General features: G+C 36.1%; 1 protein-coding gene across 2 annotated transcripts; it reads left to right on the top strand.

Moving 5' to 3' along the window:
• Positions 1–180: 180 nt before the first annotated feature.
• LOC121375425 (mitochondrial fission regulator 2-like) lies at positions 181–13196 on the top strand. Of its 2 annotated transcripts, none has more exons than XM_041502871.1 (9): positions 181–294; positions 1940–2074; positions 2924–3037; positions 3178–3314; positions 4366–4613; positions 5026–5201; positions 6510–6631; positions 9648–9825; positions 10677–13196. In XM_041502871.1, the coding sequence occupies exons 2-9, from the start codon at positions 1988–1990 to the stop codon at positions 10779–10781; spliced, it is 1167 nt and encodes a 388-aa protein (XP_041358805.1). In that variant the 5' UTR covers positions 181–294; positions 1940–1987; the 3' UTR covers positions 10782–13196. The 2 variants fall into 2 exon arrangements, with proteins under 2 accessions (XP_041358805.1, XP_041358804.1); XM_041502870.1 differs by having other exon boundaries at positions 209–281.
• Positions 13197–13554: the final 358 nt, after the last annotated feature.

The following is a 13554-nucleotide window of genomic DNA, read 5'->3' as shown; positions in this document are numbered from 1 at the left end:
AAGTGTCTTCTGGTCTTCTGTTTGTTATGCAATGTATCAGTCCTGCATATACTGCACAGTCTGTTGTATTTTTCTGTTTTAATCTGTATGCATCAAATCATTTTGATTTTGTAATACAAATATAAACCATTGGTTTTAATACATTAGTTAATCCTTCCTCCACATTTCATTCCTCGCACAATTTCGATTTTTAAACTGAAAATGTATACGATTGGTTAAGGGAAGAGGGCTTTTTAAAATGGAAAACGTGACAGTTGTTGAAGTGTTTTACTTTCTTAGAAGTAATTAAAATCAGTAGGTTAAAAGTGTTTGTATCATCTGTTACGACTTCGTGATTTTGACAAATGTGATGCTATGCGCCGTTAGTGTATAACGTAAAGCAACGACATGGTGCACGCCAATACCACGTGATCAGATCGTACACAATTATGTTAAATTTAAAGTAACAATATCACTGTTAGTGTTAGTTTTAGATTAAACGTTTTCTTGTTTGAATATAGTGTAGAGACAATTGTTACGTAGGGGATATAAGGGGTAGGACTTCCACTATAGTCTGAACCACACTGCTATTTATTGTTAAAGACACTTGTTGGGACCGCACGAAACATTAAAATCATAAAAAAAATGTCCAGGCAGTGTTAATACTGTTATAACAAGTCCACCACTGCTGGTCACTTAATATAAACAATACTGAAGCCAGTTCCCTTCTGCAAAGAATATGCTAGAGAGCAGAGAGCCATCCTAACCATCGGTATAATATCCGCCCGGTCCCCTCCATTATTATTTTTAGTTAGGGTTGGGGTTAGGGCTAGGGTTAGGGTTGGGGTTAGGGTTGGAGTTAGGGTTAGGGGAAGGGGGTACCGGGCGGATATTTTTTCCTTATCTCTACATGCCTAACCCATATCAGAATCAAGCAGTAGGTCGTTCGCACGGTCATGTGGTTCTGTAAACCTGCCTGGTCACATGGATTTGATCCAAATAACACATATTTGGGTGCAAGTCTGTTGTTACGTAATCTCAGTTTTGTTTGTTTTCTTTGTGACCTTAAATGGAAGTTTGTGAGTATCACCAATAATGAAAAGTTATTTCTTATGATATTTGCGTTTTTCAATGTTCTGTATTGCATGTGCGTGTTTCATCGATAACATGACAATAGTCTTATCAGATATACATACAACATTGACGTCTCACTGGCTATCCAGAGATCGAGCCCAGGACGGACATGCTCGAAACTCGAGTGGTGTATGAGCATGTAAATAAATATTGGTAATGGTAATGGTCTCGCTGACAGCATAGTGAACATGTCCAAGTATGTGCGTGAAATCGTCATTGAAAACATTTTGGCAAATGAAATATGGGTAATTTTTATTTTATTATCGGGGAACACAGTCGCGAAAATAATTCCTTGCGAAAATGTAAAATGAAAGCCTGATCGCGAATTATTTTAGCCTCGAAAATATTTGCGTATACAGTATCTCTCAAATGGCAAAGTACTTGGGCTATCGTCAAGAATGCTGGTCAGCAGGCCTCAATGGTTGGCCAAGTCTCCCCTTAATTATTTCCTTAATTAGTATACAATATAGATTGGAAGTGGTCCAGACGTATGACACTATCCTGGGAAGCAAGAGTTTATTGCCCACGCAAAAATAGGAATGTACCACTTCTTGGTCATATGACTGACTGAAGCAGGACAGTTATTAACAAGTAGTGCTTTCTTCCTTTTTTTTTCATTCTTTCTTTTTCACTTTACTGTAATGTTTTGTCACAGGCAAAGCACCAATGCAGTTCCGTAAAATCTAATATATTAATTTAAGTTTATTTTGTTCAAACATAATAAAAGTGCAATTGTGGCGGGTTGACCACAACATACTTTCTAGGTCCGATTCAGACTGTTTTAAATTTTATTTTGAGATTAACACCATTTGTTTTTCCTTTGTAGGTTGATCAAGTAGCTGTTTTTGTCGTGATGCTGTTTTGATCTCACAAAATGGACGTGATTGAAGATATGACCACTGTGTTACAGCTGGTCCTGGATTACTTGGGCATTGACATGGCTGAATTCGTTCATGTTATTGTACGCTACTTTTATGTTTGATCTTTATTTTTTTTGTATTATTATTTTTTTTTTTTTCATATAATACAAAATCCTTGATTTCAAATGAACATTATATGCAATTTAAGTGTTCCAAGAATTTCATAGTCAGTTAAAATTTGTTTTGCTTAAAGACGCCACTCAGATGCATGTGCAAGGAAGGGATTTGGGGATCTAACCCCACCCCCCATTCTAAGCAAATTTCTTAGTTTTTTTAAATTTATTTTTCCAGAGGTGCGCGACCTCACTTACCATAAAACTTTGCTTGCCACAGTCTAGACCGACCCCACCCACTCAATTTCCTGCACATGTGCATGACACAAGAGCACATTGAATAATTAATGATGAGCTATTGGATGCCAGATATTTGATAATTCTGACACATAGTCTCTGGATAAAATCTGTTACATTTTTCCAATATTAGCAAGGGATCTTTTTAAATATGTACATGTACTTTTTCCATAGTACATACCACTTTAAGGTATTAATCATGGCCCACTTGTATGAAAATAGTTGGCAACTTCAGTTTTTTGTCAATTACATGGGGTTGGGGGCACTGATTGGGACGAGAAAACCCCAGTCCTACTGTAATTGATCCTACTGCCCATCACACCTAAAGCAACGTACATCCTTGCAGGCATTGAAATGCATGTCGAGAATACTTGTTTTAAGTTACTAACCGTACAGAATGCTTTTTAATCTGCTACATGTTAAAGTTACCGCATAAACTTACGATTGTTGTGCACACTTGATATTTTGATTTCACAGCTGATAGTTCTGACTTTATAATTTGTATAAGTATTCTAATTATTTGTTTTACATTTTGTACAGGAGACGCGATTTTTAAGAATAGTGAGGATGAGAAGACAGAAGAGCCGCTGGAGTCTCGTTCGCTACATCGGAGCTGTTCTCCCGCTAAGGCCTGCCAGGAGGATCCGATTACAGGTGCGGTCAGCTTATACACAAATATATCATAAACTGCTATAGCCCCACCAACATGTAACACTGATAATGTATATATAATATTAAAGTAGCTGTGTGCTTTTGTGTTACCTTGTAAGTGTCTCTTTCTCTCTCAACTGCAGAGTCGTCTACTTGGCAATCGCAATCATCACCATGGCAGCATGGAGAGTCTGGTGTCAACGCTTTCATCGGAAATGTCAGATGATCAGGACTTGGTTTGGATAGAGGAGGACCTCGGTGACAACGTGATACACTACAGGTTAGTGAGGTTCCAATGGTCGATCATAATTAAAAATTGATTGGTTCGACTACCAATGTGATGGTTGATTAGAAAAATCCATAATGGGCTGTGTAATAATTTCCCCAGTTTAGATCACGGAATCAATGTAAATATGTTGGGGTTAGTTTTCACATAAAGATAAAGAATTTAGAATTTTTTTTTATTAAAGGTAAAGGTAAGGTTTCTACCAGGTGCATTGTCTTTATAATTAAAATCCTTCTTATTGTTATATAATTCTAACCGATTGTATAACTGAACACTGGTGCAAACCGATTATAACCAATGATGAAACTCAAACTGATTCCCAACACTAGTACAAGCCCCAATTCACAGATCGTATGGCTAGTTTTGCGTGTAAACGTAATAAATAAAGTTAGAGGTACACATATTTCGTTTTCTTTTGTCCTTAAAATGTTCCATCTTTCATAATGATATAATTTTCTACATTAAATAGATGCTAAACACATGTAAACGTATGCCCAGTATAACTGCAAGTTGCAGACGTAAACGTACAATCTTTTCTGGAATTGGCCCCTGGTGAGGATTACATGTGATCATGCAGGTGCTTAATTTCGGTAGTGAAATTTTTATGGAATTAATAACAGTGGAAAAAGTGGCCACTTAAGATAGGTGGTTGTTTGAGCAGGTTTGATTATATTCTGTTATTAAAGTCACGAATTGGTACCTGGGTGTTCCGGTTACGCAAGATTTTGAAATATTGTCTCCTGAGTTATGAAGCACTGGCTGGAATGGGTTCACCAAGGGAGATCTCTCCTAGATTGATCACGCATCTGGCAAACACTTTACCACTGGATTCCCAACGTGTCTGGCGACAGCGGGTTTCCTCTTAATATCTGTGTGGTCCGACGCCATATAACCGTAATTAAAATGTGTTGAGTGCGTCGTTAAATCAAAAACATTTCCTTCCTATCGCGTCATCGTGCCTTTACGAATCGTGTCAACACTGTCGGGCTATTAAGCAAACATTCCTTTTTTCTCTTTCTCATCACTCCTTCCTTGTTCACTGTAGAGCTGAGAACCGAGCGTGTCTGGAAGGCCAGTGTCTCGGAGAGGACCTTGATGACGGGACTTTTGTCGTTCACAAGAAGACGATGACGTCGACTCCGATAAACCTGTCGCTGGCCTCGTGCTCCACCATGTCCGTGGACCCGGCCACTGTGATGAAGCTCACCGCCATGGAGGACGAGCTGGCCGAACTCAGGAGACAGATCGCACAGCTCGTCATGTCGCAGGAAGTGGTGAACAAATCAGTTAAAGGTACACTTGGAGCTTGTTTTGGGTTGTAGAGATCTTTTGGGAAAAAATAGTGAATCTTAGTTGTTTATGTTATAATTTTGGCTTGAAAAAATCAGTAATGAATCTGTTAAAAGTACTGATATTTTTTTCCACCTCTTTCTTTATTTTTAACTTCATTTTAATTATTTATTTTGTGGCAGTAAAACAGTGTATTACCCAAGAAAGATAACCTTGGTAGTAAATCAGACAAATAAAATAGCATCCGCACCATAGCCATTTTCTGTTCAGGCGTTTCAGACCTGCTGAATCCATTTGTGTTTAGGCTTTTTAGGATTTTGTGGGATATGATCTGAAATAACAACATGAGATAGGTTAACTTTATGAATATTTAATTCTCAGTGCTGTTAATGATTGTGGACTTTGTTTTTTTAAGTGGATTCTGATTGTCACCAAAGTATGTCTCCAGTTGTCTCAGCTGCACTACCACCACCACCACCACCAACTTGTGTGCCTCCCCCACCACCACCACCACCTCCTCCTCCAACTGTACCTTCAGGAATACAAGCCATGAAGATGGGAGGGATGTCACTGGCAGATTTGATCAAAAAGGTAGGTTTCAACATTTTAGAGATATTTAAAACATAATTATCCCCTCGCAATCATTCATTGAGGGGATATAGTGTCTTGCCCAAGGGTTTGAAAACGAAATTTGGTTGATAATTATTCCCCCCCCCCTCCCCCCCCCCCTATTTAAAATGTCAGTACATTGTAATGTTTTTAGATTATCTTTATCATTGCAGAAATTTTGTTGTTGAAAATCCTACTAAATGTCTATTCATAGAATATTTTAAACATTGTATTTGATAAAGTTTTTGCTTTCAACTGTAAAATCTGCTTGAAATACTAAATACCACAATCTAATTAAAATTAGCTCCACTATTACATGTGGATCTAACAGCAGCCCATTGGAGCTCATGTCCAGTTGACCTTTCATTCGACCAATCAAAACCTTACTTGCAAAATCATGCCATTGATTTGAAAACATTCGGGATTATGCCGAGGGTATACAAAATGATTCGGATGAATTACGAAGTATGCCGGAAACTAATTTCAATATAACATTTTATATAAAATTTGTATCAAGGCAGGGGGAAAAAACGTGATGGTATAGCCATAAAATCTGTTTATACTAGTATACAATCCAGAGTTTATTACTGCACGTTTCCCTCTGTTTTTTTTAATGTTGAAATGGACCAACAAGTTAGCCTATTGCATAAATAGTCTCGCCCGATATTTTTAGAATTTGTATGCTCCCGAATAATGCTATAAAAGGCGAAGTGCAATTGGTAGATATTTAAATTGTTATTTATAGATGAAATGTCACCCGGACATGAGGTTCCATGCAAGGCTGTTAGATCTACTGGTGATCTAAATTATAATAGGATGTCGAAAAATAAAGAGTGGCGCAGAAAAACAAATGGGGCTGCCTAACATGAAAAGGGGCGGAATAACACGAAAGTGAGGAGGCAAAATGCAGTGAGAACGTATGTTATACAACACAGGGTACGCGCATGACTAAATATTGTTCCATCGCGTGGTACTAACTAAACGCCCATTAACTCCCACAAGGATTCAAACTTCCGTGTTAAATACTGACAGATAATGTTCATACATGTTTATACATTTTGTCGTCGGTGAAGAGCTTTACTGACGGCAGTAATATTTATCCGGCGGCACAAAAGTGCCATCAGTGACGCCCCCAACCGATGGCAATTCATATGTTGCCGCCCTTAAGTTCGAGCCCTGGAAATGCTCTGTGGGTCGGAAATGTAATACAATAGCAGCAAATTCAGGACAGTCTCTTTAATCATTGTGTTCTGGTGGTGTTGTTAAACAAAAACAAACTTTTAATTTCAGGGTAAAGACCATCTGTCTACCAGTGAGAAGAATTCCAATCCTCTTCCCGCTTACACCGGTGTTCCGGACATGTCTCAAATCTTGAAAGGTCTCACCAACGTCAAACTGAAATCAGTTAAGAGGTACTGTATCACGCAATCTTACAGACTAGTTTTGAGAATCCATTAAGAGGTACGCTATCACACAATCATATATCATATAGACAAGTTTTGAGAATCAGTTAAGAGGTACGCTATCACACAATCATATATCATATAGACTAGTTTTCAGAATCAGTTAAGAGGTACGCTATCACACAATCATATATCATATAGACTAGTTTGAGAATCAGTTAAGAGGTACGCTATCACACAATCATATATCATATAGACTAGTTTTGAGAATCAGTTAAGAGGTACGCTATCACACAATCATATATCATATAGACTAGTTTTGAGAATCAGTTAAGAGGTACGCTATCACACAATCATATATCATATAGACTAGTTTGAGAATCAGTTAAGAGGTACGCTATCACACAATCATATATCATATAGACCAGTTTAAGAATCGGTTCAGAGGTACGCTATCACACAATCATATAGACTAGTTTGAGAATCAGTTCAGAGGTACGCTATCACACAATCATATATCATATAGACCAGTTTAAGAATCAGTTAAGAGGTACGCTATCACGCAATCTTACAGACTAGTTTTGAGAATCCGTTCAGAGGTATGCTATCACACAATCATATATCATATAGACAAGTTTTGAGAATCAGTTAAGAGGTACGCTATCACACAATCATATATCATATAGACAAGTTTTGAGAATCAGTTAAGAGGTACGCTATCACACAATCATATATCATATAGACCAGTTTAAGAATCGGTTCAGAGGTACGCTATCACACAATCATATAGACTAGTTTGAGAATCAGTTCAGAGGTACGCTATCACACAATCATATATCATATAGACCAGTTTAAGAATCAGTTAAGAGGTACGCTATCACGCAATCTTACAGACTAGTTTTGAGAATCCGTTCAGAGGTATGCTATCATATATCATATAGACAAGTTTTGAGAATCAGTTAAGAGGTACGCTATCACACAATCATATATCATATAGACAAGTTTTGAGAATCAGTTAAGAGGTACGCTATCACACAATCATATATCATATAGACCAGTTTGAGAATCAGAGGTACGCTATCACACAATCATATATCATATAGACTAGTTTTGAGAATTAGTTAAGAGGTACGCTATCACACAATCATATATTATATAGACTAGTTTGAGAATCAGAGGTACGCTATCACACAATCATATATCATATAGACTAGTTTGAGAATCAGTTAAGAGGTACGCTATCACACAATCATATATCATATAGACTAGTTTGAGAATCAGTTAAGAGGTATGCTATCACACAATCATATATCATATAGACTAGTTTAAGAATCGGTTCAGAGGTACGCTATCACACAATCATATATCATATAGACCAGTTTAAGAATCGGTTAAGAGGTACGCTATCACACAATCATATAGACTAGTTTGAGAATCAGTTAAGAGGTACGCTATCACACATCATATAGACTAGTTTTGAGAATCAGTTAAGAGCTACGCTATCACACAATCATATATCATATAGACTAGTTTTGAGAATCAGTTAAGAGGTACGCTATCACACAATCATATATTATATAGACTAGTTTGAGAATCAGAGGTACGCTATCACACAATCATATAGACTAGTTTGAGAATCAGTTCAGAGGTACGGTATCACACAATCATATATCATATAGACCAGTTTAAGAATCAGTTAAGAGGTACGCTATCACACAATCATATATCATATAGACTAGTTTAAGAATCGGTTCAGAGGTACGCTATTTCACAATTATATAGACTAGTTTGAGAATCAGTTCAGAGGTACTCTACCCAAGGAACATTTTGTTCAGTATCACGTCACGATTCACTAATCAAGATTTTGAAAACAAAATGTTCCCTGCTCTCACGCTATCATATATCACATAGACTAGTTTGAGAATCAGTTCAGAGGTACAGTATCACACAATCATATAGACTAGGTACAGTATCACACAATCATATAGACTAGGTACAGTATCACACAATCATATAGACTAGGTACAGTATCACACGATCATATAGACTAGGTACAGTATCACACGATCATATAGACTAGGTACAGTATCACACGATCATATAGACTAGGTACAGTATCACACGATCATATAGACTAGGTACAGTATCACACGATCATATAGACTAGGTACAGTATCACACGATCATATAGACTAGGTACAGTATCACACAATCATATAGACTAGGTACAGTATCACACGATCATATAGACTAGGTACAGTATCACACAATCATATAGACTAGGTACAGTATCACACAATCATATTCAGTGACCAGTTAATGTTTAATTAAAATGTGCTTTGGGGTACTTGATTTGTTACTTCCTGCCAAACACATTGAATGAACAATTTTTGTTCATATATTAACCTTTTTAAATAGCCACAAGACTAGAAGGGAAGTAACTCTGTATTTAAGTCTGTTGTACTCAGTCATACAACTTTGTAAATAATTTGTCAAATGAATAAAGCAAGCAGTACTTGACGAACTAATTAACTGGAATATCACCAGTGTAGACCAAAATAGTCACTATGAAGGTTTATTGTACATAAATTACAGTAGATTCTTTTTGTAACATCATCTTTTTTGCCAATACATTTCATTTATTAATGGAATAAATTTAGAAAACTACATGAGTAGCTGTTAAATACCATTTGTTTTTAGACTTATTTGAAAATGTTAAAATAAATGGCATCTAATAGACATGAGTATAGTATTCTGGTTTTGCATATATATCCTCGAAAATAAAGGTTAAAATAAATGTATCCTTCTTTTTCAACTACAGCTGCATAGTTAACTTATATGTTACAGTGAAAACAGGTTACGTGTTGCTAATTTCATTGGAGGGTGTGCTTTGTCATGCAAGTCATCACCATGGAGTAGCCAGTCGGATGTCTTTATCTCTCATATGTTTGATATTTAAAAATATCTATATTGTTGGGGTTTTTTGTGGGTTTTTTAATTATTTATATTTTAAAAAAATGTTTAGGTCACCTGGAGGGACACCTTTTCGACAGAAACCAGCCATTGAGAACAACGACCCAGCCTCCATTATTGCTCAAGCTCTGAAGAAGAAGTTTGCTCACAGACATCTGTTCAGTCCGGACCGTAACAAGGAGAACCACGACAGCTCGTTCAGTTCCCCGGAACACAGTCCTGTCAGACCGGTGAGTTTCCGGCACAAATACCAGCTGTCTTAATTAGGGTTGAGAATCAGAATTTCATCATTGGTTATCAGTTTCTGGCACAAATATCAGCTGTCTTAATTAGGGTTGAGAATCAGAATTTCATCATTGGTTATCAGTTTCCGGCACAAATACCAGCTGTCTTAATTAGGGTTGAGAATCAGAATTTCATCATTGGTTATCAGTTTCCGTCACAAATACCAGCTGTTTTAATTAGGGTTGAGAATCAGAATTTCATCATTGGTTATCAGTTTCCGTCACAAATACCAGCTGTTTTAATTAGGGTTGAGAATCAGAATTTCATCATTGGTTATCAGTTTCCGTCACAAATACCAGCTGTTTTAATTAGGGTTGAGAATCAGAATTTCATCATTGATTATCAGTTTCTGTCACAAATACCAGCTGTTTTAATTAGATCAATAACATTGTCAGGGCTAGCTAGTTTTGGTGTAATTTTAAATTTAAATTATGCCATTTTTGTACTTTACCTACTACTGCATTATATTATCATTTGTTTTAAAGAATGTTTTTAAGGTTGGGAAATGAATACATAAAATGTAATTATCTTTTGTTTGTTTATAAAGTTTTTGAAAAGTGAACATCTATGAATTTTATCACAGGAAAGGTAGACTACTATTTTTTAGTTTCCAGACATCTGGAATATTGACATAAATATGCATACAAATTGCAATACTTTTTTTTACTATTATATTTGAGTTTGATTAATAAACTTGTTTTAGCCAACTTTTATGAGGTTTTAAAAACATTCAAGTTGCAAGTTTTTGTATACAAAACATGGGTCAGGATTATTTGTTTGTTTTTGTATTTTCCAGTTTGGACAGCACATCCTGAGGAAAACGAACAAAAGATCATCCCTGGTCACAGACAGCACACAGATCATTGCGTGTGGTGGACCGCTTCAAGAACGGAACTGCTGATGCATTATTAGAACAGACATACCAGACAGATCACACTAATCTATGCATATTGACCATGTCGCATACTAAACTGCTCAGTGGTATAGGAATCGGAGCTCACCTTGTCCATTGCCAGATTAGTCTATAGCTAATTTTGATACACACTGGCTACATTTGACTTTTGGCTAACAAAATATTCCTTAAATTAAACACATTTGAATAGTTTTCAAGGAAATGCACTACAAATCTGAAAAATTAGCTAAACTAAAATTTGTTCCAGTGTGAGTCCTGAGGAATTGGCTCAGAGATTGTGTGATAATAATTTTGGCAGTATTTTAAAAGCTCAGATTGTAAATATGCCTCTTGCACCATATACTACAGTGATAGGACTGAAATACACAATAACTTGATTGCTTTCGATGTGAGGTGATTCTTAATATAACCTGATCTGTTACAGCCCCTGTGTTTATAAAACAGTGGACTCGAAATTTGTTAACAGACATCAAAGTTTTCCTGATTTATCCAGAATTCCTGATTTTTTATCATTTATGCAGTGTTTCCAGGTTGTTCATGATTTATTCAAAGTTTTCCACATTCTCCATCCAAAATTAAAGATGTTGATTCGGCTAGTGCCTTGCACACATTCTGAATGGGTGTTGCCAGTTTGTACCATAGTGCAACCATAACCCAAGGACAAGTCTCTGTACTCGACCATTGATGTTGACATTTTTGGATTGTTTTTTCATAACCCACTTTCATCAATGCTTTTATGTCTAGAGACTTTAATGTCATAACAATACTTAAAAACTGCATGCGTGTGACGTTATTAAGGAGACTCTGGCTTGCATGTAGAAGACCGATTGTATGTATACACAACATGCTAACAAACAGGAGAGTGAAGGGGTTTTTGAGGGGGGGGGGGGGGAGTGGATGGGGGTTCTGACCATTCTTCTAAGGGCTTTATACCAGTTAATTGCATTTACTAGTGTTGACATAACAAACTGACTAGCCTTCTTTATGTTTTCATTACTTAAAATTGGCCTTTATTTGTAAAATAGTGATGTTTTTGCTACTTCCATTTTTAGTGTTGTGTGATTATGATGCAATAAAAAGGCCTACAAGTGTCTACAGGCCAACTAAGAGATTAACAAAGTTTAGCTTATATTATGTGCAAGTGACATTTGTATACGGACATAGTACCTACCTTTGTTAGCACAATGGACAATCTTGATATGCCCTTGAGGGACAGGTGGTGGTTATTCAAGGTAACCATCATGTTCCAAACCGTAGGGGAAAATATTTTCATTCACAAATACTTTGTGATTGGCTCTTTAAATCGGTGATTTCAAAGGAAATAAATTTGCATTAGTTAAGTCAAGCCAATTTTTTTTTTTAAATCCTTAATACCACCTCACTGATGAATAGCCATTGTATTCGCATGCTTTTCGATGTTTCGATGCTAATTGGTCTGAATGATTATGCAAAGTTTGGATCAACTGACATCACTGACAAGACTACTGAAGGGATTTCATCTTGTGGGAAAGTGATTTCACAATCATATTATTTTGCAATTTTCATATGTATTTTTTTTCCCACAAATGTTTAACATATTGTAATTTCTATCCATGGTATGTAGAAGAAAAAAAAAGAGTTGGTTGATTAATGTGCATATGTGATACAATGTTAGAGATTCTGTCATGTGATTTAACCGTACCAACTTGGAAAAACAAATCATCAGAAAATATTTATGAAAGTCAAATTTATAGTATAAATATTTCCGATCAGGCTACAGATTTTCCAAGCTGTGTTAGCACTATAATATCGTAAAATCATCGTACAAGACATCTCTACAGCACACTCCATAGCCTAATATGGTTTTACAATATCGTAGCACTAAGATAATGTAGCTTCGGAAATATGGGTCAAACGTTTCTTAAGCAATTTTGCATCATCCTTGCATTATCTTTTTACATTGCATTGCGAGATTGAAAAGTTGCAAGCATTTTGTGAACTAGAACCCTGGGGTCTAATTAGTATACTCTCGCAACTTTGCGATCTCACAGTGCAATGCTAAAATACTTGCAAAGAGAATGCTTTGTTGTCTAACAGAGCAAAAGAGACCGTTCTGAATTAGGCCCCTGGTGTGCATGCACCAGTTTTATTTAGGCTTTGGAGAACAAAAAGAAAGCATTTTACTATTTGATGCTATGCTTGTTTTTAACTTAGTTTTAATATTGTATGAAGGGGGAAGTCTTGTATAATATTTTATGCTAGGTAAAGATCTTTTTAGTGCTTAATTTGTGAAATATTTTATGCTGTTATTGTAACAAACGGTAATACTCAGTGGCTTAACCTATATCATAGCTCATGGGTCATAGTACTAGTAATTAATAAAAAAAGATGTATATATTTGTAAATAAAACCATTTTCACTCAATTTTGTTTTTAATTATTGAAATATTGAATTTGTGTGTATGGTGTGAATCTACCATTAAAGATCGAATGAAGTGTAATATTATATACATACCAGCAATATTATATATATACCAGCATCAGCTGTTGGGCAGTCCAGAAGTATTTGCTGTTTGGCATCTGAATGAGCAGACAAGCTGTTTCCATTGTAATGTTTGTTTTGTTTAACGATGAATTAATCATTAGACAGTTCAGAGGAAACCAACATTTTTCCATTAGTGCTTTCCCAGACAGGACAGCACATACCATGGCCTTTGATATAAAAGCGTTGGGACAGTAAAACTGTCAGATTCAATTGTACAACCCAAGCACCTTCGTTGAGT

This window comes from Gigantopelta aegis, chromosome 6 (genome assembly GCF_016097555.1).
Source record: "Gigantopelta aegis isolate Gae_Host chromosome 6, Gae_host_genome, whole genome shotgun sequence".
NCBI classification, from domain to species: Eukaryota; Metazoa; Mollusca; class Gastropoda; order Neomphalida; family Peltospiridae; genus Gigantopelta; species Gigantopelta aegis.
The sequence above is the reverse complement of the archived record's forward strand: the minus strand, read 5'-3'. Positions and strand labels throughout refer to the sequence as shown.